Source organism: Abramis brama (assembly GCF_963993115.1).
Source record: "Abramis brama genome assembly, chromosome: 20".
Lineage (NCBI taxonomy): Eukaryota > Metazoa > Chordata > Actinopteri > Cypriniformes > Leuciscidae > Abramis > Abramis brama.
In genome coordinates, this window is record NC_139982.1 from 19,355,510 (window position 1) to 19,379,204 (window position 23,695).

The window sequence follows — 23,695 nt, forward strand, 5'->3', positions numbered from 1 at the left end:
AATTGGATGTCTGACAAGCTGCAGCAAGTGTAAATCAGAGGAGGAAAATGCCAGTTAAATGTTTTCACTCTTTCGTTAGCACTGTCACTTCCCTCCCTCCTCAGCGAAGGACTTAAGAGAGAACAGAGTACAAACACTCAAAGCTGTCATGTATTATTGAATATGTCGGTATTTGTTTCCTTGTGTTTTTCTGTTATCCCTAAGAAACATCAGAGGTAAGAGAGAGTCTTGTGTAATCCAAAGGGATAAAAGGATATAGAGAAAAAGAACTGAAGCTGACTTAAAACCAATTTATAAACACAAATCTTAGCGTGGCGTAAATAAGCACTTTTATTTGTTCCACTCTTTTGTATTTTTTATCACTATTTGAAATCAGAATATTATCATCAGAACAATACATTCAACAACAAAGCACCTATTATGGTTATTGTGATCATAGACAAAAGACATGGAAAAAGTGTTGCAAACTCATGTCCGCAAAGTTACTCATACTCACACACACAAACCAATACACATTTCCATTACAGCATTACAGCTGTCAAGAGAAAAGCAATGAGTTGCTTATTAAAAGAGGTATACAAAAAATTAAACTGTCATACAAACAAAATTTACTCCGGTTTCAATTCCAATTTTAAGTGTACATTCCAAACTGTGACAGGGTTTAAATAATATTCCACTATAGGGTCAATAAAACTAAACTACTGGTTCTCCGCAAATCTGGTGTTCTGATGGTGGTCTTTCAATGTTTCTAGCACAACTGGGACTGTTTCCTGAGAATGACCATTTACCCAATACTACTCCAAAAACATACTTATACAAGCAATTAACTGCAGTTTCCATCTCAAATTACCACTAATGGCAGTAAAACATCAACAACATTATTCTGATTTACAGTTTGACATTTGCATCACATAATCAGCTCCATATATATTGCTTTTCTGACAAAGTAAACTAGCTTGGCAGCTCACCTGGTACAGCATTGCATTTGCGTTGTGAAGTGTTGAGGTACAAAAGTCCCAAAAAACTTGAGCCTCATTGGCATAGTAGCTTCAGCAAATGCGTTTATATCCTAAGTTTTCTTTTTTAACACTACCGGTTAGGGTCAGGTTAAGTGTAGGTGATACATTATTTTCAAACACTCATCAGACATTTAATTTCCGAACTGCCATGATACGTACTGTACACCAACCAAAGTTTTGGTTGGTGTACAGTACTTACATTCAATCCATTTGTTTCTGTTAAAACTGAACACGCTTTTAGTGCCACTCACTGGACATATCACTTTGAAAGTGTCGCAAAATGTGCAAGAAGCAACATTGTATAATTTTGCAGAAATGGGCATGTTTTTCCAATGAGTCTGGGTTGCAATTACTTCATGAGGAGAGAAAACATGCCATGCTGTACTGTAATAACAAAACAATCTGTGCCAGCAACTTAAGTGCACAAAGTACATTTCAATTATCCACACTTATCCAGACTAGCTCTGCTCAGGCCTTCTCTGCAAGTTTAGTATGTCAGAATTAGCGTACAGGGATTGATTATTCATGTTTCAGTATCATTTAGACGTTATGAGCGATATAAAAAGGGGTCAATGAAGAGGAGGGGCCACGGTATTCTGGGTAATGCCGATGAACAATATCCCATCTGCATGTCCGACCGACCGACCAGACGCTATAATGCCCCCTTTGTTGTGCAGAACTTCAATGACACCCAGATCTGGTTTGTTGTGACTGGTCGAAGACAAGAGTTTTAAAGCTGATAAACTAGTCACTTACTATCCAAACTTAGGATCATCTTTCCTAGATTAAACACCTTTGCTCTGAAACTTTGAGCTAGTGTCGGAAGAATAATTTTCCAAAGGAAAGATCTGTAAATCATAGAGATCCGAAGCTATATATCAAGAGTGCACAACAATAAGCAGAATATCAAATCTGGCCTACTTTCAATAACAAAGAGACTGGGGAATTCTCCATTGTGCTACTAATGGAAAAGAGTGGGAGATGAAAAGATGAAAGATGCAAAAATGTGTCACTGATGTTGTTTGATTTGATACTTCTCTTCCCAAACTTCAGTGGGCCATATAATAAAAACAAGAATAATTTTAAAATAAAAAAACAAAAATAAAACTCCCTCCTCGGAGTATATATAGGTCTTTTCCCACTTGAACCTAGTTAACCCTGGGTCATTCTAAACCCTGGGTCATTCTAAACCCTGGGTCATTCTAAACCCCGGGTAAACTGAATCGTGGGTTATCTTGCTTCAGGTTTCACACTGCTCATAATTTACCCGGAGTTAACAATTAATTCTGGGTTTTCATAAGGTGACGTTTCACACTGTACATTTCTAAACCCTGAGTTAACGTCTTTATTTGCACATTTAAATTGACATTTTCCTGCAGAAACGACTGTTTATATACATCGCATGGTGTTTCCGTGACTGCCCACAGCGTGCGAATATTCTTGTAACATTCTAACACTGCCTCGTTTCACTCTATATAAGTTTGGCACCGCAATGCAGAGCTAACACTGCAAAAGCAGAGTTTCATAACCACGGGTAAAAATCAGTGCTAACCCCGCATCTAAATTACAAGTATGAACTTTACCCGGGGTTAAAAGCAGTGTTTAGCATGACGATAACCCGGGGTTAAGCGCAGTGTGAAAAGCCCTTATGAAAAGTGAGAAGCTAAAATGCTACAGGCTAATTGTTTACGAATGGTCATGGTATTGGCGTCACAACCTTCAACACACTATGGGGCTTTTTACACGACAATGTTTTCAACAAAAAATACGGGAAACTTTTAAATGTGTTTTGGCCATTTAATTACACGACAACGGCGTTTGAAAACGGGATTTAAAGTGCAAGTTTTTGAAAACGATATCGTTTTCGTCTCCGTGTAAACTGCAAAAACGCAAATCTGTGAAAACAGTGATGTCATGCGTATTACGTGTTCAGTCCGGTTCAGTCTATAGGCGTGTAGTGCTTCTTTACAAAGTGACATCGCCACCTACTGGCCTGGTGTGATAATACAGCACTTTTAGTCATTTTTGCAGATCCGTGAGAATGGGGATCAATTTAACAAAGTTGTCGTCTGTACGTGAAAAACTTTTCAGATTTTTAGTACATTGTTGTTGTGTAAACATACCCAAAAAATACAATCTTCAAGATTTTGCTGGGGGCGTTTTTACTCATTTCAAAGGTGAAGGAGGAGCCAATCATAACAGGGGTCATTTGCATAAAGTCTTAAAAGTACAGCAGCAAGAACAGCCCAAACAGGATTGACAATAATACTAAAATTCATTAGTAACTTACTTTCCACACAATCAGTTCATAAACATTATATGTATATAATGTTATATACATACAGTATATAGGCCTATGTCACGAAAAAATTGAAGACCGGAAGTACGTCTTTTAGTAGGGATACGGCTCTTCCGGTTAGCTTTTTACAATGGCGGAGTCCGATAGATACTGCTGGACCAAATCTCTCCGCAACCTGCCTGAAGTCACATATGACGATGTGGTTCGGATGGTAAATGAAAACTCTCAAGTGGAAAAGCGTGAAAGCTGAGTTATGGCTGTCTACGTCCTGACGCAGAGCAACCCGGTGCACTACAACAACAGCGGCGGGCCGTTCGCCAGTAAGGTAAACGTTTCTATGGTAACAGCGAGTTGGACCAATCAGCAGACGTTGCTGCTATGCTTAGGATTGTGGGTAGTGTAGTTTTTTTTTCATAAGATCGCGGATAAAACATGTTTTTCTTAAAACAAGGTTGATTTCATACAAACTTATAGCTTTACAGGAGCAAAAACCTTCGTTTCACAACCTCATGGCTCGTGGTCAGTCTACCTCGGATGGTTTAGACATTATGGCTGATAATCTAAATCCTTATTGAGAAATACTGTTGACCGGAAGTTCTGAATCCCTACTCCGTGTTCCGGAAGCAGGAAGTGTGACATAGGCCTATTACATTATAGACACGATATCCCTGTTTTTGGCTCATGTTCTTGACCAGATCATTGAATCAGCGAGTTGTTGACTCAAAAACAGTTGCAATTAGATCACTCTGCAATTATTCAGTGATTTTATTTTGTTTGTGTTTTTTTTTTTTTTTTTTTTACCAGATCAACAGGTTCATTGGAAACAATCAATTTGTTCTCAAATTGGACATCACTATTGTGTTTCAGAGGGTTATTTCAGGGGTGGTGAAATAATGAGGAACAATATGTTTTTATGGAATGTAGTGGAGAAAAAAGTACAATATTATGTTTTGGAATGTAGTGAAGTACAATTAAAAGATTCCTAGAATAAAAATACTCTCAGGTACAGATAGCCTACTTGAAAAATGTACTTAAATACTGTACAGCAACAAAGAAATACTATTTTGTTACTGTGCATCACTGTGTAAAACTAAATCACTATACCAAAAGTGTACAATATGGCTCATCTAAAAAGTCCTAATTTGTCTTCTAAGATTACACTTATTCAAGCAGAATACTATAAAAGACACATAAGTGGTCATATTTCTGTTCAATGCTTTTGAATCATGGCAATACTGATATTAAACAGCAAATAGTCAGTGTCAAAAGAAGACAAAAATACATATGATTTCATACACACATAAGAGAAAAACCTTAGTTTTACAATTGAAAAATAGTCTTTCATCCTTCAGGGTATTAGAACAAAAACAAAGGAGCCACATCTTGAAGTCATCCTGCATGAAAACCCAAACACACCCTCTAAAATTTGACGTGAACTGTCTGGGCGAGAGCAGACAGGACCTGTAATTTAGGCCATATTAACCCTGAAAGCCCAGTTAGGAGATACGGATGAGTTTAATCTGTGGCGTTAAGCTCTGCATGCTTAGACACAGATGATCCCTCAACCTGAGCTGACATGGGGGAAGGATGCCAACGGTGCTTCACTTCAAAATGTCTGTGCATCTTTACAAATTCTGACTGGCCCTTTATACAGACTGAAGTCTAATCCTTGATATAATCACTATGCATAGATAAGAAACACAATATCAATCCTGAATGCAACACTTACCCGCGTACGACCACTCTATGTTTTCTGAGAGTTTCTTCTGTGATCTGAATCCATATGCTTCTGATACATCCGCTGAATGAAAAGAAAAGAAAAAAATCAGATTATTCTGTCAAAATGACTAAATAACAACATGTTTGCTAAGAAACACATTTACCTGACTAGAAATGTTAATGGTAATATAATTTTCTTTTTCTTGTAAAATTTTCAGTAAAACTATTTGAATGAAAGGTTAAAAAAAGAATAGAATTTCAGTCAAGTCAAAATACACATTGTTTCATGATATTAATGTTTATAATTCTCATTCGCGTTTGGCAGATTAGAGCTGGGCGATAATATACTTTACATTTTGCGATGATATAAAAGTAATCAAGCAGAATTTATTAATATTTCGTATGTCCTCCTTTTGCTTTCATGACAAATGATTAAATATATACTTATTTATTAGTACTTATTTATATTCATTATTATTAAAAAAAGATTACTATTATAAAATAATTAAATTATTTGATTTGTGACTTAGTGCTGAATCTTAAATATTCCTTATTCGTTTTACGCCATAACATTTCTTTGTATTATTATTAATATTGTTTTTCATTCAAATCCTAGAACTTCCTGTTTATAAATTAGATTTTGAATCTCAGGAACCGCACTGTATTCAATGCAGTGGGAATATTCTTGTTTATTTTAAGCCAAGGTTAAACTGATACAAGTCTTATAAGTTTAAATCTCTCTTTAGCAGAGGTGGGCACAAATACATCAAAAACTATTTTGTTACAAACTACAAATACTGGCTCATGAAATGTAACAAAATAAAATACCAAATACTGATGTGAAAAATGTATTTAAATAAAATACAAGTAATTAGTATTTTGAAAATACAAAAATACTCCCACAATAATCTTAAAGGGTTAGTTCACCCAAAAATGAAAATTCGGTCAGTAATTACTCACCCTCATGTTGTTCCAACCCCGTAAGACCTTCGCTCATCTTCGGAACACAAATTAAGATATTTTTTATTAAATCTGAGAGCTGGATCACTTCTCCATAGGCTTCTAAGGCATTATAACTTGCTGGTCCAGAAAATTTATTAAAGACATCGTTAATATAGTCCAAGTGACTCCAGTGGCTCAATCTTAAGTTTATAAAGCGACGAGAATACTTTTTGTGCGCAAAAAAACACAAAAATAATGACTTTATTCCACTATTCATTTCCTTCTCTCTGGGCCTCGAGTTTTTTCACGTAGTGTTTTAGCGCAGCGCGTCTGTGTTGTACGTCACACGCATCACACACATGACCAGCGTCGGCCAATAGTGAGCCTACGTGGTGACGTGCAACACAGACGCGTTGCGCTAAAACACTACGTGAAAAAACTCGAGGCCCAGAGAGAAGGAAATGAAAAGTGGAATAAAGTCGTTATTTTGGGGGGTTTTTGCGCACAAAAAGTATTCTCGTCACTTTATAAACTTCAGATTGAGCCACTGGAGTCACTTGGACTATATTAACGATGTCTTTAATACATTTTCTGGACCAGCAAGTTATAATGCCTTAGAAGCCTATGGAGGAGTGATCCAGCTCTCAGATTTAATCAAAAATGTCTTAATTTGTGTTCCGAAGATGAGCGAAGGTCTTACGGGGTTGGAACAACATGAGGGTGAGTAATTACTGACAGAATTTTCATTTTTGGGTGAACTAACCCTTTAATGCCGTTTTTAAGAGGAGCAGCGCCACTTCTTCTCCTGTGTTCAAAACTCATTCACTTCTTGGAGGGAGCCCGGTCTACAGGGTGTCACATGATTTTCGTGCATCTAACCTGGACATTGCCATTTCCAACATCAGACCGAAAATATGGCAAAATCATTTACTATGGTGATAAGCATATGGTGGTTTTTCTTAAGTATTTGAAATACTCTAAATACACTCCCTCAAAACATTTTGTTACAAACTACATTTTATTTTTTCCACACCTGCAAAATACAAATTACAAAATACACTAAAGTAATTAAATACGTATTTAAAATACATTTAATTGAAATACTGCCCATGTCTGCTCTTTAGCCTGTATCAAACCTTATAAATCTTCAGATTTTCAGCATGTTCATTCAAACTGTGGCTGGCAAATATTGATAAAAAACTGCTAAAATTAGCAATTAAACTGCTTCACAGAGATCAATCTTTAAATTCCTTTTGCCGGAGCTAAATCGTGTCATGACCAGCTGTGACCTGCTGTCAAAACACTCGCTCTACCACAGACAGTCAGATGCAGTCTTGTGAATGACTTCTTGGAATTTTGTCTAGTATTAAAGGTTTGAAATACTGCAGTCAGGTTGTAATCCGCAACATAAATCATGTTAGACGAGTGACAGTACCAAATTCAAATGACATAATTGTTTTAAGAATGCAGTTATGAGTCAGATTATAAGCACAATATGGAAATCATCGAGGATGTGAGTTCAATGGAAAGGCAACCTCTATTATTCTCTTTGTTCGGTCTTTTGCCTGGTGGTTTCATTCACTTGACTTAAAAAAGGTCTCTTTTATTGTCAGAAGGTCGTCGCCCAGGATTTTAAGGTAAAAGATCATCTGCAAAGTTCTTCCTCATAATCACTTCGCTCTTACAAAGCGTTGGTCTCCTGCTGATCAGCAAGCTTTGGTCTTTTTTTCTTTTCTGGCCTTTTTAACTTCTAAATGTAAAGTCCTCCAATCACATGCCATATAGGACACAATACATCAAATCAATCCTTGTCAAAATACTAAAGGATTTAGTCCCACAATTTACTTTTTACCCCCCGTTTAATCGCATTTGACTGTCAAAAGAATTTATTCGCCATTAAATGTAATTTTATAGCGGTTAGAAATTACCTCAGTTTGTTTCTGAAAAGCTATCAATTTCATTATTTACTCAATTCATCCCAAATCGATATGATTTTCTTTTTTTATAAAAAAAAAAAATAGTTATTGCATCTTCTTTTGTGTTTCATGGAAGTCAAATGGGTTTGGAACAACATGAATTTTACTTTTTGGATGAACTATTCCTTTAATCCTCCAAAACTAACTTCTAGTAAAACAAAAGAGAGTAGAAGATGCAGTGGTAGAGGAATATAAACTCTAAGGGTATGTTTACACGATAATGATGTACTAAAAAGGTTTTTCCTTTGCTTTTTTCGCATACTGACGACAAGGTTGTCAAAACGATCCCCGTTCACACGGATCCGCGAAAGTGACTAAAAATGCTGTATTATCATGCCAGGCAGTAGTTGGCGATGTCACTTCGTAAAGAAACACTACTCGCCTATAGACTGAACACATAATACGATGCGCATGAAGTCACCGTTTTAACATATTCACGTTTTTGTTCAATAACTTGCAGTTTGAATCCAGTTTCCAATCCAAGTTTGCGTTTTCAGGCCCCCAAAACACTGTTGTCATGTAAATTAATGACCAAAACACATAAAAAGTTTCCCGTTTTTAGTTTAAAAAAACGTGTTGTGTAAACGGTCCCTAAAAGCCTTCTGTCGATGCTCTAATTAGCATATAATAGCCAGCATGTCCATTGCATGTGGGTCGGACCTCTGATCCATAACTGTCCATAACTCAGTCTGTGCCATTTCAGTCTCACCACTGCAACTCAACAAACAAAAATAGAACAAATCAGATAGGCTGCAGGAAAGCAGTCAATTATAACAGAGACAGAGCCTTTTAAGAGAGTTTTTGATAGAGGTTTGCTGAGTGGTTTGAGCTAAACAAGCAACATTTACGATACCATTATAGGGTCATTCTCAAAATATGGTGCCAAACATGTCCTGCGAGTTTTCCGTCCATATAAACACCATATAAAAGACATCATTCTAGATATTAAATAAGATTAAATGTGTAGGCTCTATATTATATCATATTTTTAATGATTTGAATAGGTCAAGTCAATAAAGAAACCTTTGTTTCTTATATCTGGTATACCACTTCTATGACATTTATAGTTATTTATTTTCCACATTTTATTGATTTTAGTCTAGCAAGTGGTGTGTATTTTGACATTATAGTTCCTATATTGTGCCACTGGGATTGAGCAAGATGACCACCAAGAGAACGGATTTGCCTTTAAGACAGTGACATTTGTATTTCAATGCTCACTGTTTAGTTCTCTATTAAGCTGTCAACAAGTTCAACTAAGTTGAACCACACAATCCCTCCATTACTTTAAAGCCAATGTCCTTTTTTGGTTCCAGCAGCCTACTGCCAAACCCGACCATAATGCTTTTAAAAGATGAAAGAAACCTCCCTAAAGAGGGCCCTGTCCCTTGGGAGAAAGAGCACAATAAAAGCAACAATGGCTTTGACATGAAACACCTTTACACCTTTAGCGAGGATACCCTACACTGAACAAGTTTGCAGAGGGAAACTGTCCGCCTATTCACTAGCTACAGAAGAGCAGTCTTGCCTCATCTTTCTGTTAGCTTTTGTCTGTCTGTCTACACATTGGTTTTGGTTCTTTCAAGACGGTCTGTGCACCTGTTACGCCATACAAACGCCTACACACTTTTACAGTGTATCAGAGTGTCATGTCTAGTAATGCATTCTAATTATAGCTCGCCCAGAGTTTAGCTTTTCTGAGCTAATTTAACACGCTCTGGGAATATCAACAACAATGAAGTGTATTTTTTTCCACTTAGTTTAGTCTTAGAAAAAGGACCATGGTAACCATGGGTTTTGCCAAAATACAAGTTGCTAGAGTTATTGTTAAAATAAGTACACTTTAGCATACCTTTAAAAAAGAAAAAGCTTATTGTGGAAATAATATAGTTTAAAAAATGTACTCAAGTGTGTTAAACGGATAGTTCACCCAAAAGTGAAAATTCTGTCATAATTTACTTGCCCTCAAGTTGTTCCAAACCTGTATGAGTTTCTTTCTTCTGTTGAACACAAAATAATATATTTTGAAGAATGTAGGTAACCAGACAGTTGAAGGTAGCCATTGACTTGTATTTTTTAATACTATGGAAGTCAATGGGTGCCGTCAACTGTTTGGCTACCAACATTCTTCAAAATATCTTCTTTTGTGTTCAACAGAAGAAAGAAACTCATACAGGTTTGGAACAACTTAGTCAATAGCTACCGCCAACTGTCTGGTCACAAACATTCTTCAAAATATTTCCTTTTGTGTTCAACAGAAGAAAGAAACTTTGAACAACATAAAGGTGAGTAAATGAAAAATGAAAAAAATAATTGGGTGAACTATCCCTTTAAAGAAACATAGTCATGAAAGTGTATTCCCTTTTATTTGATTAATATTATAATGGAGAACACTAGTCTGGGAAAACCCAGACAAACTTACGGCAAATTTAGATTTGCTCTGCAAGTAGTCTGGCAAAGAGCCCATTCAAGCCGATTTCTAATCCTTCCAAATCGTGGCACCAATCAGAAACGTTGAGGCGGGCTTCACACGATGACGATCGCTCTGATTGGTTTTAGGTCTATCCAATTGCGCCCAGAGGCATTTGAGCGACGTGCATTGGTGACGCCCCTTTGGAAATTAGTTATTAATGAAGCTTTGCCAGACCATAACTCAGTTACTACTGAGAATGGTCTGGTTTTAACCAGGCTAGGAGAACACATAAAAACTTATTAAAATTATTCAAATGTACATCAAAAAACAGAATTACAAATATAAAGTTTGGAATGAAATAAGGACAAGTAAATTATGACAGAATCTTTATTTTTAGGCGAACTACACTATAAAAAAATTATAACAACGTATGTTTTTACATTGTTTTAACTCATCAAAACATTAGTTATTAAGAGCAAGATCACAATGAACAATATAACAGCTACAACACTGTAACAAGAGTGTGTATTTGGCCCAGTAACTGCCAGGAGCCATTCTGAAACCTAAGCCACATTGGAAAGCACATAGGTGAGAATAACAAAGGAAAATAAATTATGGAAAAGGACTGAAGTTCACTCGCTCCCTCCCCGTTGAACTGCATTCGTCTCCTTTCTCATGGTCTACCCCATTTACCGTATCAATACAAACACAACAATGAGATCAGTGGCTCAGCCGTGAGAGCCACAGAGAGACTGCAGGTTCACACACTGTAAGGCCTTACTGCCTGTGTGATTGCTTTTGTCTGTGAAGACCCATATTCCCTTTCACCCAATCAACAGCTCTCTTGTGAGCCAAGAGCTTTACACATCGGCTTGATTTCCTGGTACATGGTGTAACAGAGAGTGAATGAGATGTAACAAAGACCTGCTGCGTTATAGATAAGACGAGGAGGTTTGGTTACTCTCTACGACTCTTGAACGTAGTAATGTTTTGCAGATGGCAAAACGGACGTAGGGTAGTAAGAGCTCTGCGGGTAAACCACGGTTCGAATCCCGCTCAGAGCGGGTCGAGTAGGATTGGTTACTTTTGGTGCCGTGACCCGGATGAGAGTGAGGTTTAGAGGGATGAGTGTAACGGACGTAGATCAGCATGGACAATCTGTCTGATGGGCTGTCAATGATTTTATCGTTCATAAGCTGGAAAAAAATCATTCTCACATCCCTGATCTCAAGTGTTTAGCGTCCCACTCCGGAGACCCCGGTTCGAAACCCGCTCGGAGCGGGTCGAGTAGGACCAGTTACACAGACTAATTTCACTAATGAAGAATGATAATAATCTTATAAGCTTTCATGAAGATGTAAACATTCAACATGGTGGTTCTAATAAACCACTGCATATAAACTTTGAAATGCCTTTAATATTTACAAATAAAATTAAAATAAAGATCCATTTACACCCAGAACGATAACTATTAAAATAAATATATTGGCGTCCACACCATGGACAATAAAGCAGGATGGATTCTGATTGGCTGTAACTGATTTTATCGTTCATCAGCTGAAAAAAAAATCATTCTGAAAGTGATTCCAATGATATTGTTCCTCTGTGTCATTTTCTTTAGTAGTTGCGGTGTGGACTTCAATATTCGCATAGAGTGTCCTAAAGCCCAAGAATGTGGACGCAAACGCTTCTAGCTAAACAAGCTTGTTTACTCACATTGGAATGTGATAAAACGCGGTTCAAAATAAACATTGAATTTTCAATGTTGCCACAAGGGGCGCTAAAGCGAGCAGTCATATAAACTGACTTCATTCAGTCAAATACTGTCATGGCAGAGCAATAGTTTAAAAGGTACAATAGTTCACATTCTTCTATTTATAGCTATTCCAACATATTTATAACAAAAAAAAAATTATTTGAAGGTAACTTTCTGGTGCCCTTAAAGGGATAGTACACACAAATTTTTTAATTCTGTCAGCTGTATGACTTCCTTTTTTCTGTGAAACATTCAAAACAATATATTTTTTTAAAAGTCTCTGTGTTTTTTCATCCATACAATGAAAGTCAAAATGTATGTTCCGCCCCAACGTTCTTCCAAATATCTTCTTTTGTGTCTAGCAGAAGAAAGATCGTACAGGTTTACCAACATTTGAATGAAGGGTGAATAAATGGGGAAAAAAAGGGAAAAGCATCTTGGCTCAATAATTTTAGCTTATTCAGACAAATACTGAAGAGTAAGAACCTGATAAAAGGATATGAAATTACTGACATGAAGACTTTAAAGAAGAACTGCAACCAAGACCAGACAGAGAGGTATCAAGAGGGTAATGTAAGGTAGGTGACCCTTTGTTCCTCACCTCTCTAATGCATTAGAAACCAGAGAACACAACCACCCCTGGAACACATGTGCCAGAGGAGGACACTTCAAACCTCAGCTGTCATTAGTAAAATTAAAGGTGTACAGCCACACAGTAGTCCAAGAGAGTCATCTCAAAAGATGAGACAGGAGAGAGCAGCACTCAGGATCAAACCCTGTCAACATGAGGTGAGAACAAGGATTCAAAGACCAAGAGGTGAGGTGAACCCTGTTTTTGAAGTAGGATGACAGAATCGACATGGAAAATGAAAATAAAATACTGTACAAAAATAATATACTAAATCTACCAGCACAAGAAATTCAACCACAATTCAAACACGCACAGCATAAACACACAGAATATGCAACACGCACAGAAATAGCAATTAGTGTGTGTGTGTATGTATTATGTAAGCTAATTTAAAAACATGTTGACTGCTAATAAGTGAAAACAAAGAAAAATGCCGCCATACATACCATTAGTTTTATATTAAATATTTAATGTATCTGATGTTTCAAGGCTCTATGTGGCAATTAGCTTTAAGTTCATCTATACACTAGCGTACCACTACAGCTGATAAAATAATATTTTCAGCAACAGCAAGTAGCCTACCAAAGAGTTGGCTAAATTGGGAAAAGCATACTCAAGCCAAAAATCATCAAATTAAACATTCCCCTTTCTTTCCTGTTTTCAGTTACCCTTCATTTAGCAAGCTAGCAGCTTAGCATAGGAATAACTTAAGCAGTTAACACTATGCTAAGCTGTTAGCCTGCTAAACAAGGTAACATGATACTACATTTTTGATCAGGCGTTGATAGATGCTAAACGCTAATAGCTATTTAACAGAAAACACTTATTTAGGAATGGCATGCAACCATTTAAACTGCTAATTATGATATAATGCAGAAAATAATCTATATATAGAAGATTATTGAGTCGTGCAGAGATGACGCATTTTTGTAGGCCAAATCACAGAGACGAGTTAGTATTTTAGCACTTCCGGTTCCATTGTTTCATGGGTTTTTGATTAAATGACTTAAATAACGACTGGGGTTTCACGTTTTATTCTATGACATAAAATACATCATTATTACCCCACTCATGATTTTTTAAGCTGTTATTTGTCTTCAAAAAGGCGGTTGCTAACAAGTGGCTAACTGGGACTAGGCTGTCAGGGACATTAAACGTCATCAAACCGAAAAGATAAACTCAGTCCACTTTTACAGCCACATTATGCATATAATTGTGCTCTTATAAACTTTTCTAACTCAAAATGTCAGTGAAAATGCTTTTTAGATAAAAACTGAAAGAGTTTAGTGATGGTGACGCTGAATTCGTGGGACTGTAGTGAAGTTAATTTAAAACCTACCTTTAGCTTTTTCATTCTGACGACTGTATTTATGCTTAAAAATTCATAAAAGTTGTGTTTATCTGTGATAATTATCTTGATGGACAAAGCATGTAATGATCATAAACTTTTACTGATAACAGCTTATTTTTTGCAATAATATAAAAGCCTATGTAAAAATCCTATTGTGTTTTTGTCAAGGGAACCAGTGTGATCCCAGACAGCAACATTGTGTTGGCCCAGATCCGGGCCACATCTGGTACATGCGGATTCCACGGTTGGATTCCATGTTGCTGTCTGGGATGTTAACTTCCAATTTGGCCTACAAATTTACATCATCCCTGCACCACTCTATTCTGCATTATACAGTGCAGAAATCAATGGCAATAACACAGCCAGCAAGCAATCACTGAGTCAATATGTTGTTGCCAGAGTGAGCAGATGAAGGTGTGTGAGTGTGTTTGAGTGTGTGACATGTTGCTTCTGAAGTGTGGAGAGGATGTGCTTTTAATTGCCTGTAATCTCACTCCAGTGCATTCCAGTATCAACCCTACTGTGTTACCCGATAAGACTGATGGAGACTGGGTTCATCAAGGACAGGACATTGTTTGTAAGTGTGATTTCCCATCATCCTGTCCACTAGCATTACAGCTACTCTGTTTAGTACTGACAAAAGCCAAGAACAACACTCAAACATATATTTAGGCTACATTTAAGATTTGATTGTATTTGGTATTTGAATTGCATATAACATTTCCATCCATTTGGATTACACAGTTTTAACTTAAACAAACTAATAAACTGAATATGATGCATATTTGTCAGTCAGACATAAATTAAACAGGTAAGATTTCTGTAATAGTACTAGTTTCAAATACACAATAGCGGTTTATATATTTATCATCAATAAATCCAATTTCTTTCAATCTCATACTGAATATATTGTTTGTTCCACAGCTAGCCATTTTTCAACCATGTTCATACTTTTTAACTAAATAAATTTAATTGTTTTCACATGAACAGATTTATGCTGATTTATGCGATTTGCAATTTATTAGTCTGTTAATGTTAAAACTGTAATCCAAATGGAATTCACCTAAAATAAAATGAATCCCATAATTTACTCACCCTCAAGCCATCCTAGGTGTATATGACTTTCTTCTTCCAGCCAAACACAATCTGAGTTATAATAAATAATATCCTGGCTCTTCCAGGCTTAATAATGGCATTGAATAGTGCCGAATTTTTTAAGCTCCAAAAAGCGCATCCATCCATCATAAAAGTAATCCATACAGCTCCGGTGGGTTAATAAAGGCCTTCTGAAGTGAAGCGATGGATTTTTGTAAGAAAAATATTTATATTTAAAACTTTATAAAGTATAATCACTGGCTTCTGGCAACGGCCGTACACGTTAGCCGTATGGATTACTTTTATGATGGATGGATGCGCTTTTTGGAGCTTCAAAAACTCGGACACTATACAATGCCATTACAAAGCTGGGATAAGCCAGGATATTATTTAATACTCCGATTGTGGTCGGCTAAAAGAAGAAAGTTATATACGCCTAGGATGTCTTGAGGGTGAGTAAATTATGGGATGAAATCTGCCATGGGATGAAATCTGCCATCTGCCTTAGCTCTTCTTAGTGTATTCATGAGACATGTCATGATCTCATATTTATGAATGAATCATTCTTTGAACGAATCAGTGAACCAGTCTGAATGATTTGTTCATGAATCTGACTGATCTGGTTCAACTTATTCAATGATTTGTTCGCTGTCTTTCAGGTTACAGCTCAATTTTTAAAATGTATCCGTTTTATACAGGTCTGAAACAATATGAGGGTGCGTAAATAATGACAAATTCTCTTTAAGAGAACTGTAACAACCCCAGTCCACATTTAGAAAGGTTATCTTGGCCAAAGAGCTGTATTAGCCAATCAGCATGCGGGAAACGTTTTGTTATTACTCTGGGAAAACAAACGGACCTTGGGCCAACTCACATCCAAAACCATGAACACAGTTTCAGACCAGTTTCTTTCACTATGAGTCACTGAACTTAGGAGTTTATTTATGTTCGTCTTCTTTTGAGTGAGCTTAAGCTCTTCCTGTGACTATAAAAATGTCCAGAGCCAAAATGACGAAGTAAAGTGTGCAATTCAAATCACAGCATAGCCTCCAAAGCAGAACAGCAGTAAACATTTACAGTTGGATTGGCTGTGTTTTAAATACGGGGTCCATCAGAGCCTTATGTTTATAGGGAAAGAGTGCTTTGATGGAGTCAAAAGGGGACACAATCTCACACTCATAAAAGACGTATAGACAAACCTTAATGGCAAAAGAAAGAAACCAATCAAATGTGAGAGAGTGCAGAGCAAAACTGAAATTAAAATGAAACAAATGAGGATGGCTGCAGTGCTCTATAAGTCATGTTTGCCAATTCAACCACATGGGAAAGAATAAGATTAAGACTATTATTTTTTGCATGCTAATAAGCATAATGCAAAAAAGCAACTAGTTAATAGTGAGAATTGGACCCTAAACTATATATATGGTATATCCAATTAGTGACATATTAAATGTCTTGAATGTTATTGGAAGCTAATTGACTCAAGTTGTGTTTCAAAGATTCTGTCGAGAAAATGTCAGTAAAATACATCTAAGCAAGAACAACATCCTGAGAAATGATCAACACAGATGAACATCTTGTATACAGAGCCAGTCTCTCGATGAAGAAAGAGCGTTCTACATCTGAGACAAATCATTTGCACCAGATTTCACATGCTCAGAGGATTCATTCAGAACATAAGGAGTCTCTGATTTGGCACAAGAAAAAATAAACTTAATCTAGAGCCCACCAGCATTCAGTAAGAGCCGAAAATAGAAACATATTTAGACTTCTACAAGATTATAAAAGTTTTAGCCTTTTGTCACACTTCTAAATGTCGAAAATTTCCATATATAAACATTTCTGATTAACCACGAATCAACGATAATGTTGAATACCACAAAAATTAATTTCCACTTGTCCTTTATATATATGTATTGTATGTGTTACAATGAATACTTACAATGGAAGTGAATGAGGACAATCTATAAATGTTAAAATACACACCATTTGTATAAGAGTATCTAATATGGCAAGTGATAAAGCAGTTTAATAGGATGAATCTTAGCTAATTGGCTGGAGCAAAGGGAGTTCTGAAGAGTGTGAGAGACTCTCTGATGGGTCTTCTCTCATTCAAAGCCAGAGATTACCCACTCAACCAAGTGGAAATTCAAAAGCATTACTACAGGTTGAATGAAAAAGGAGGGAGATATCTGTAATTGTTCTTTCACCTGCATCAGGCCACAGCGGTTTTCCCCGGGACATATGGTGCAGGCAGGGTGAACTGGATTAACCAGAATCAGCCCTAATTAAGAGACTTTGAAAATCTCCTATTATTTCTTTGATGGCCTGGAGGACTCATGCGAATAGCTATTTTGAGTGGTATCCTAATTGAAAAGGGCATGGATTCTCAGATGGGGGAAGACTCTGAGAGTATCCAGAGGACTGTCAACCGTTTGAAGTGCTGAAGTGTCCTTGAGTGACACTCAAACATTTCAAAACATTTTGTAAAATCCATCTCAACCCTCAACGGAATCATCACCTGGCTATTGGGATGTGTATGCATTTTGTTAAACTGTAAGATTTGGTAAGTGTTTGGACCTGTTACATATCCCAATGCCGAGTGAATTTAGAAAATTAACATAATTTATTCTTTTTTAAATAGTATATTTTGTATCAATATTACTGGGCATGAAACTTTATTGTGCATAATTTTTTTTAAAAGCTATAGATTTTCTTTAAAATAATAATGCACAGGAAATCGTTTTTCACATACATATACATATATATTAATATAAATATATTATTTTTATGGTTACTTTATGCTGTTTTGAACAGGTTTGGAGCAACATAAAGGCGAGTAAATGATAATAATTTACATTTTTGGGTGAATTATTCCTTTTAAACTATCCAGAATATCGTCATAAGAGGAAAGTAACTCAAATACGCTTGTAAATCTTATAAGAGCCTTGATTGTGAGATAAGCTCTTGCCCTGGTCTTTGTCCCATTTGAGTCCCATCTGGGGAAGATCAGCAAACCACCCACAGCTCATCCACCAGCTGTCTCCTTCTTACCCAGATGTGGATCTGTGTTATCCTTCGGTGTTTATGTGATCAGAACAGTCTGCTTATATGATCAAAACTAGCCTGCTAGTATCGAAGTCAAGATGTCCATTCAGTCACCAACAGAGAATAGACTGTCTTGTGATCAGTTCAGTTTGCAATTAAGAGCTGTCCCTTTTGTCTGAGCAGATTGTCTCATGGGAAACACTCTGACAGGTGATCAAAGTTCAAGTCCTGACTAGTGATACTTTCCTATCCTGTACCCCTCACTCTCTTACTTTGTTGTTTCAATATAGACAAAAATGCCAAAAAATCTATAAAAAAGCACCAATTCTTTAATTACAGGAGGTCATTTTAATATGATGAACATGTAAAATGAGACTATAGCCAGAATATTGAGTGTTACAATTTCACTCATTCACATATGATATACAGTCTCATTTAATTTATTTGAAATATATTCAACAACAGTGAATGTTTCGTCAAAATGATGGTTCTTCTGAAAAAATATCCAATTTAGGCAAGCAGGCAGACAGACAGACAGACGGATGGACATTCCCAGACATTCACTATTCAACAAAGATTCACTGTCGTTGGATGGATGGATGGATGGATGGATGGATGGATGGATGGACAGATAGATGGACAGACAGACAGACGGACGGACGGGCAGATGGATGGATGGATGGCTAGACAGACAGATAGATAGATGGACAGATGGGCAGACGTGATTAGATAGATAGATAGATAGATAGATAGATAGATAGATAGATAGATAGATAGATAGATAGATAGATAGAAGGATAGAAGGATAGATAGACAGACAGATGGACGGATGGGCAGATGGATGGATGGATGGATGGATGGATGGATGGATGGATGGATGGATGGATGGATGGATGGATCGATGGATGGATGGATGGATACTCCAGAGTGCTTTCATCCTTGTCAGGCCTAACCCAAGCCTCTCAGGCCAGTATACGATACAACCTTTTGTAGTCCTATACAGTCTATCAATTATTCAACTTCAACCAGCTCACATTCTATACAAACAGAATTTAAACTACTTTAAGAACAAAAGGGATTTAAGTAGCAAACACAAGCTGCTTTGATTGTCCTCTCTTTGGGATCTCGCAATGACCTCAGACTTTATACTCACACAGTGTCAGAGACCAACAGACTATATCAGTGTCCAAACTTTACTTAGATTTGTATTCAGCATCCTCTCCAAGGTCCATTGAATAAGAGCAGAGAATCTAGACCACACACCTCTAGCCTGGAAAAGAACAGGAAGGGATCTCAAAGCATCTTAAGCTAGCACTCAACAGACCTGCTCTTGTTTTCTCCAATGGCAGACGGGAGTAGCTCTTTCAGTAGCATGACAGCAAACCCTGGTCTGCTGTCATTAATTAAGTGGCAAGTCAGGGATACTGACCCAACCGGCAGAGAGCCATAGGGGCCCCGGCAGAGCCTGTCAATCTATACGCACCAAGATGAAGATGCTGAGATTCCAGAGGGACAGAGAGAAAGAGACAGACCAATGGACAGAGAGATCAAGAAAAATCTGAAGAGATGAGATAGCATATGAAAGACTGGAAGTTAAATTTGAGTTCCACATTTTATGAAGACTAGCAGTGGAATATTAGGGTGTTCTGGGTGGTTGACAAGACATTGATATGCTGTTGCTATGGTGTTCAAAGGAAGTCTAAGGCTTTGCTAGGTGGTTGCTGAGTAGTTGTTAGCCATTGCTAGGGTATTCTGAATAGTTGTTAGCTTGATGCTATATGTAGTTGCTAAGTTCTATGTGTATTTTAAGGTATTCTGGATTGTTGCTGATTTGACCATTAAATTCTGATGCATTTACAAATATTTAATTAGGGATACAATGTTATTAAAATTTGAACTCATGAGCATATAAATCCACCACTATACTTTTGCGTTTTTTAGAGAAAGTTTGCATTCGCTTGTTCTCTCACAAAAACGTTGCATTTCCCTGAGAAGCGCTGTGTTTGCAAGCAAACAATTTGTGATGGAAATATGAAGTGGGAAGAAAACTGTATTTCAATGCTTCTGCAAGCAGAAAAAGTTTTGCGAACGAATGTAAATTTTCTCTGGAAATGCAATACTATGGAAACCATTGAAATGTAATCTTTCCTCTCGTCTCCATCTGCATGTCCCATAAGGGGCTCCGTATAAATCCAATATCAGACGATACAGATTAATCAAAAAAAGAAAAAAATCTCTAAAATTGCACCTTTTCTGCCCAATAACCAAATGGGAATTTCTAAAAAAATAAAAAAAATAAAATAAAATGTTTTGTTCTTCAGACTACCAAATTTGAAAAAGGATCTGAGTCGGATATGCATAAAAAAAAATAAAAAAAATTGATCTCTAGAACACAAAATAACTTTTTTTTGTCTATAGACCTTAAGTAGCCCCGCCCCTTTTCAGCATGGCACTCCTTGTGTTCTGTCTTACAGTTTGTATTTCCACCACATGAAGGTAAGATCTTGCGGATTTATGAATGAACCACTTGTTTTAAAATCTTCCCTGTCTTCTGATATTTTTTATGACATCCGCTTCAAACATATCAATGCAAATGATAATTCTCATTAACTCTACAATAAGTAAATCCACTTCGATAGCTAATAAGTCTTCAACAGCAATGCCATAGAAATATACAGAGCTACCGCAAAAGTTGAACCGCAGAAGTTCAAAGACAAAATTCTAAAGATAAGGTCTATTCAATGAAAAACTTCCACTACACAGACAAAAGGAGTTAAAACATCCCTTGAAATATCATCTTTTGTTTTCCACTGAAGAAAGAAAGTCATACAGGTTTGGTGAGTCAGACATGAAGGGGAGTAAATGAATTTATTTTTGGGTGAACTATCCCTTTAATACACCCAGCAGAGCTCCACATAGGTGTTCGCAATAAAAGAGCACAAACAGGAAAGCTTCTGACACTCTCAGTTCAAGTTCAGCCCTCTCTCCCACACAGACACACAAAAGTACCCCAACTCGCTCATCCATCCTTTGTGACATGGGAGCACCACCATTGGGACAAATCAGGGGCCCTCCTGAATGTCACACTCACATGCCACAACAATAAGACCCCCCTCCCAGTCCAGACACCCTACGTTGTTGCATGTCCCACGAGCACCGGCCGCCTCTTGCCAGCCAGGCACAAAACAAATCGAGCAGCTGACAGCATAATTCACTAAGAGAGACTGGCCCAAGGCCATGGGCAGGATGGTGCAGAGATTTGGCTCGCTATCAGAGCCCCCCTTCACCACCAACCCATCCACCGCCCTGGTCCATTCAGCCTCGGCCCCTCCACTGTCTCTGGAAGGAGAGAAAAGACATGACTCGGAGTCTCAGTGCGTCCCCTCCGCATGCCTGAGTGAATGTGCTTGAGCCTAATACCGAATAATCTGTTCATCAAATGCCCCCGTGGATGTCGTCGGGGGGAAATCTGCTCCCGTTTTCACAAGCAGATTCGGACAGGGGGTCTGGATACCAAGCTGACCCAAGTGCCAACACCAAAGAGCAAAAATGGAGAGAAAAACACGGACAAAAAAACTGCTAGACACTTTTACAAACGGACACACAGACAATATCAGTAAAGCCGTTATTCAGAACAACAACATGATTGTGTGTGTTATATCGATTTTATACAGTCATTAAAATTTTAGACAAAATATGGGTAGTTATTTTGTCTGTTTTTGCTCCAATAATGAACAGAGTTTCATATGAAGCCAATAAATGAATCAGTGTTTTGAATGATTCTGTAAATTATTAAATGAATCACTACTTTTGTTCCTGAATAAATCCATTTTCTTCAACAAATTCAAAAACTCATTCATGAAAACGGTGGCTGGATTATATTACAAATTCTGCCAATAATTAGTTTTGTTTGCTGAATGAATTTCATTTGTTGTGCTCCTAAATAAATCAGTGTTCTTGAATGAGATGTTTGACTGAATGATTCAATTACTCAATACAAAAACAGTGGCTGAATTCAGAATAATATACTACTCTATTCATACCATAAGATACAAGTGTTCCTGAACGAATCAGCGTTTTTGAACAGATCGTTTGAGTGAATGGCCAGTGTGTGTGAAGATGTAACCTGCAAAAAAGTCATTGAAAAAAATCCCCTCCATTAATGCACAGACTGACAGTCTGTCTGAGTAAGCGCAAACATAGATAAGTGGAGTTAACAAAACAACTTTCCTATTCTGCTGACATCACTGACGCCATCCAGGGTAATGGATGATGTAGTCAAATATACACTGTATTGCCAAAAGTTTTGGGAAGTCTGCCTTTACATGCACATGAACTTTAGTGACATCCCACTTGTGGCGAGCAGGACGAGGCCGAGGGCCGTGGGAGAATGGCGCGAGGCCAGTGGCGTGATTAATGATGATCGACAACTGCGAAACGCACCGGTCTCGTATCTCTCACAGAGGAGCGGAAGCATAAAAGGAGGAGCGACGAGGCCTGGACTTATGTTGTGTTTTAAGTTTTATTATATGTGACAGCAGTTGTCTGTGAGGAGCTGCTGTCTTTTACTTTCATTTTGTATTTGTTTTATTTTGTTATTAAACTCTTTAAATGTTCGCCGGTTCCCGCCTCCTTCTTCCCATAACAACGAACTACGTTACACCATTCTTAATCCGTAGGGTTTAATATGGAGTTAGCCCACCCTTTTGCAGCTATAACAGCTTCAACTCTTCTGGGAAGGCTTTCCACAAGGTTTAGGAGTATGTTTATGGGAACTTTTGACCATTCTTCTAGAAGCGCATTTGTGAGATCAGGCACTGATGTTGGACGAGAAGGCCTGGCTCACAGTCGCTGCTCTAATTCATCCCAAAGGTGTTCTATCGGGTTGAGGTCAGGACTCTGAGCAGGCCAGTAAAGTTCATCCACACCAAACTTGCTCATCCATGTCTTTATGGATCTTGCTTTGTGCACTGGTGCGCAGTCATGTTGGAACAGGAACATCCCCAAACTGTTCCCACAAAGTTGGGAGCATGAAATTGTCCAAAATGTCTTGGTATGCTGAAGCATTAAGAGTTCCTTTCACTGGAACTAAGGGGCCAAGACCAGCCCCTGAAAAACAACCCCACACCATAATCCCCCCTCCACCAAAATTTAAACTTGGCACAATGCAGTCAAGCAAGTACCGTTCTCCTGGCAACTGCCAAACCCAGACTCGTCCATCGGATTGCCAGACAGAGAAGCGTGATTCGTCACTCCAGAGAACACGTCTCCACTGCTCTAGAGTCCAGTGGCGGCGTGCTTTACACCACTGCATCCAACACTTTGCATTGTACTCGGCCATGGAAACCCATTCCATGAGCTCTCTACGCACTGTTCTTGAGCTAATCTGAAGGCCACATGAAGTTTAGAGGTCTGTAGCTATTGACTCTGCAGAAAGTTGGCGACT

At 37.6% G+C, this 23,695-nt stretch overlaps 1 protein-coding gene across 5 annotated transcripts in view; it reads right to left on the bottom strand.

The window, feature by feature from the left end:
* ptprz1a (protein tyrosine phosphatase receptor type Z1a) overlaps nt 1-23,695 on the bottom strand; it is a 58,541-nt gene that overhangs the window by 32,303 nt on the left and 2,543 nt on the right. For all 5 annotated transcript variants that reach the window (XM_084094118.1, XM_084094122.1, XM_084094121.1 and 2 more), the window contains exon 2: nt 5,048-5,119. In XM_084094118.1, coding sequence (XP_083950244.1) covers nt 5,048-5,119 — 72 coding nt within the window. The remainder of the gene's footprint in view (nt 1-5,047; nt 5,120-23,695) is intronic.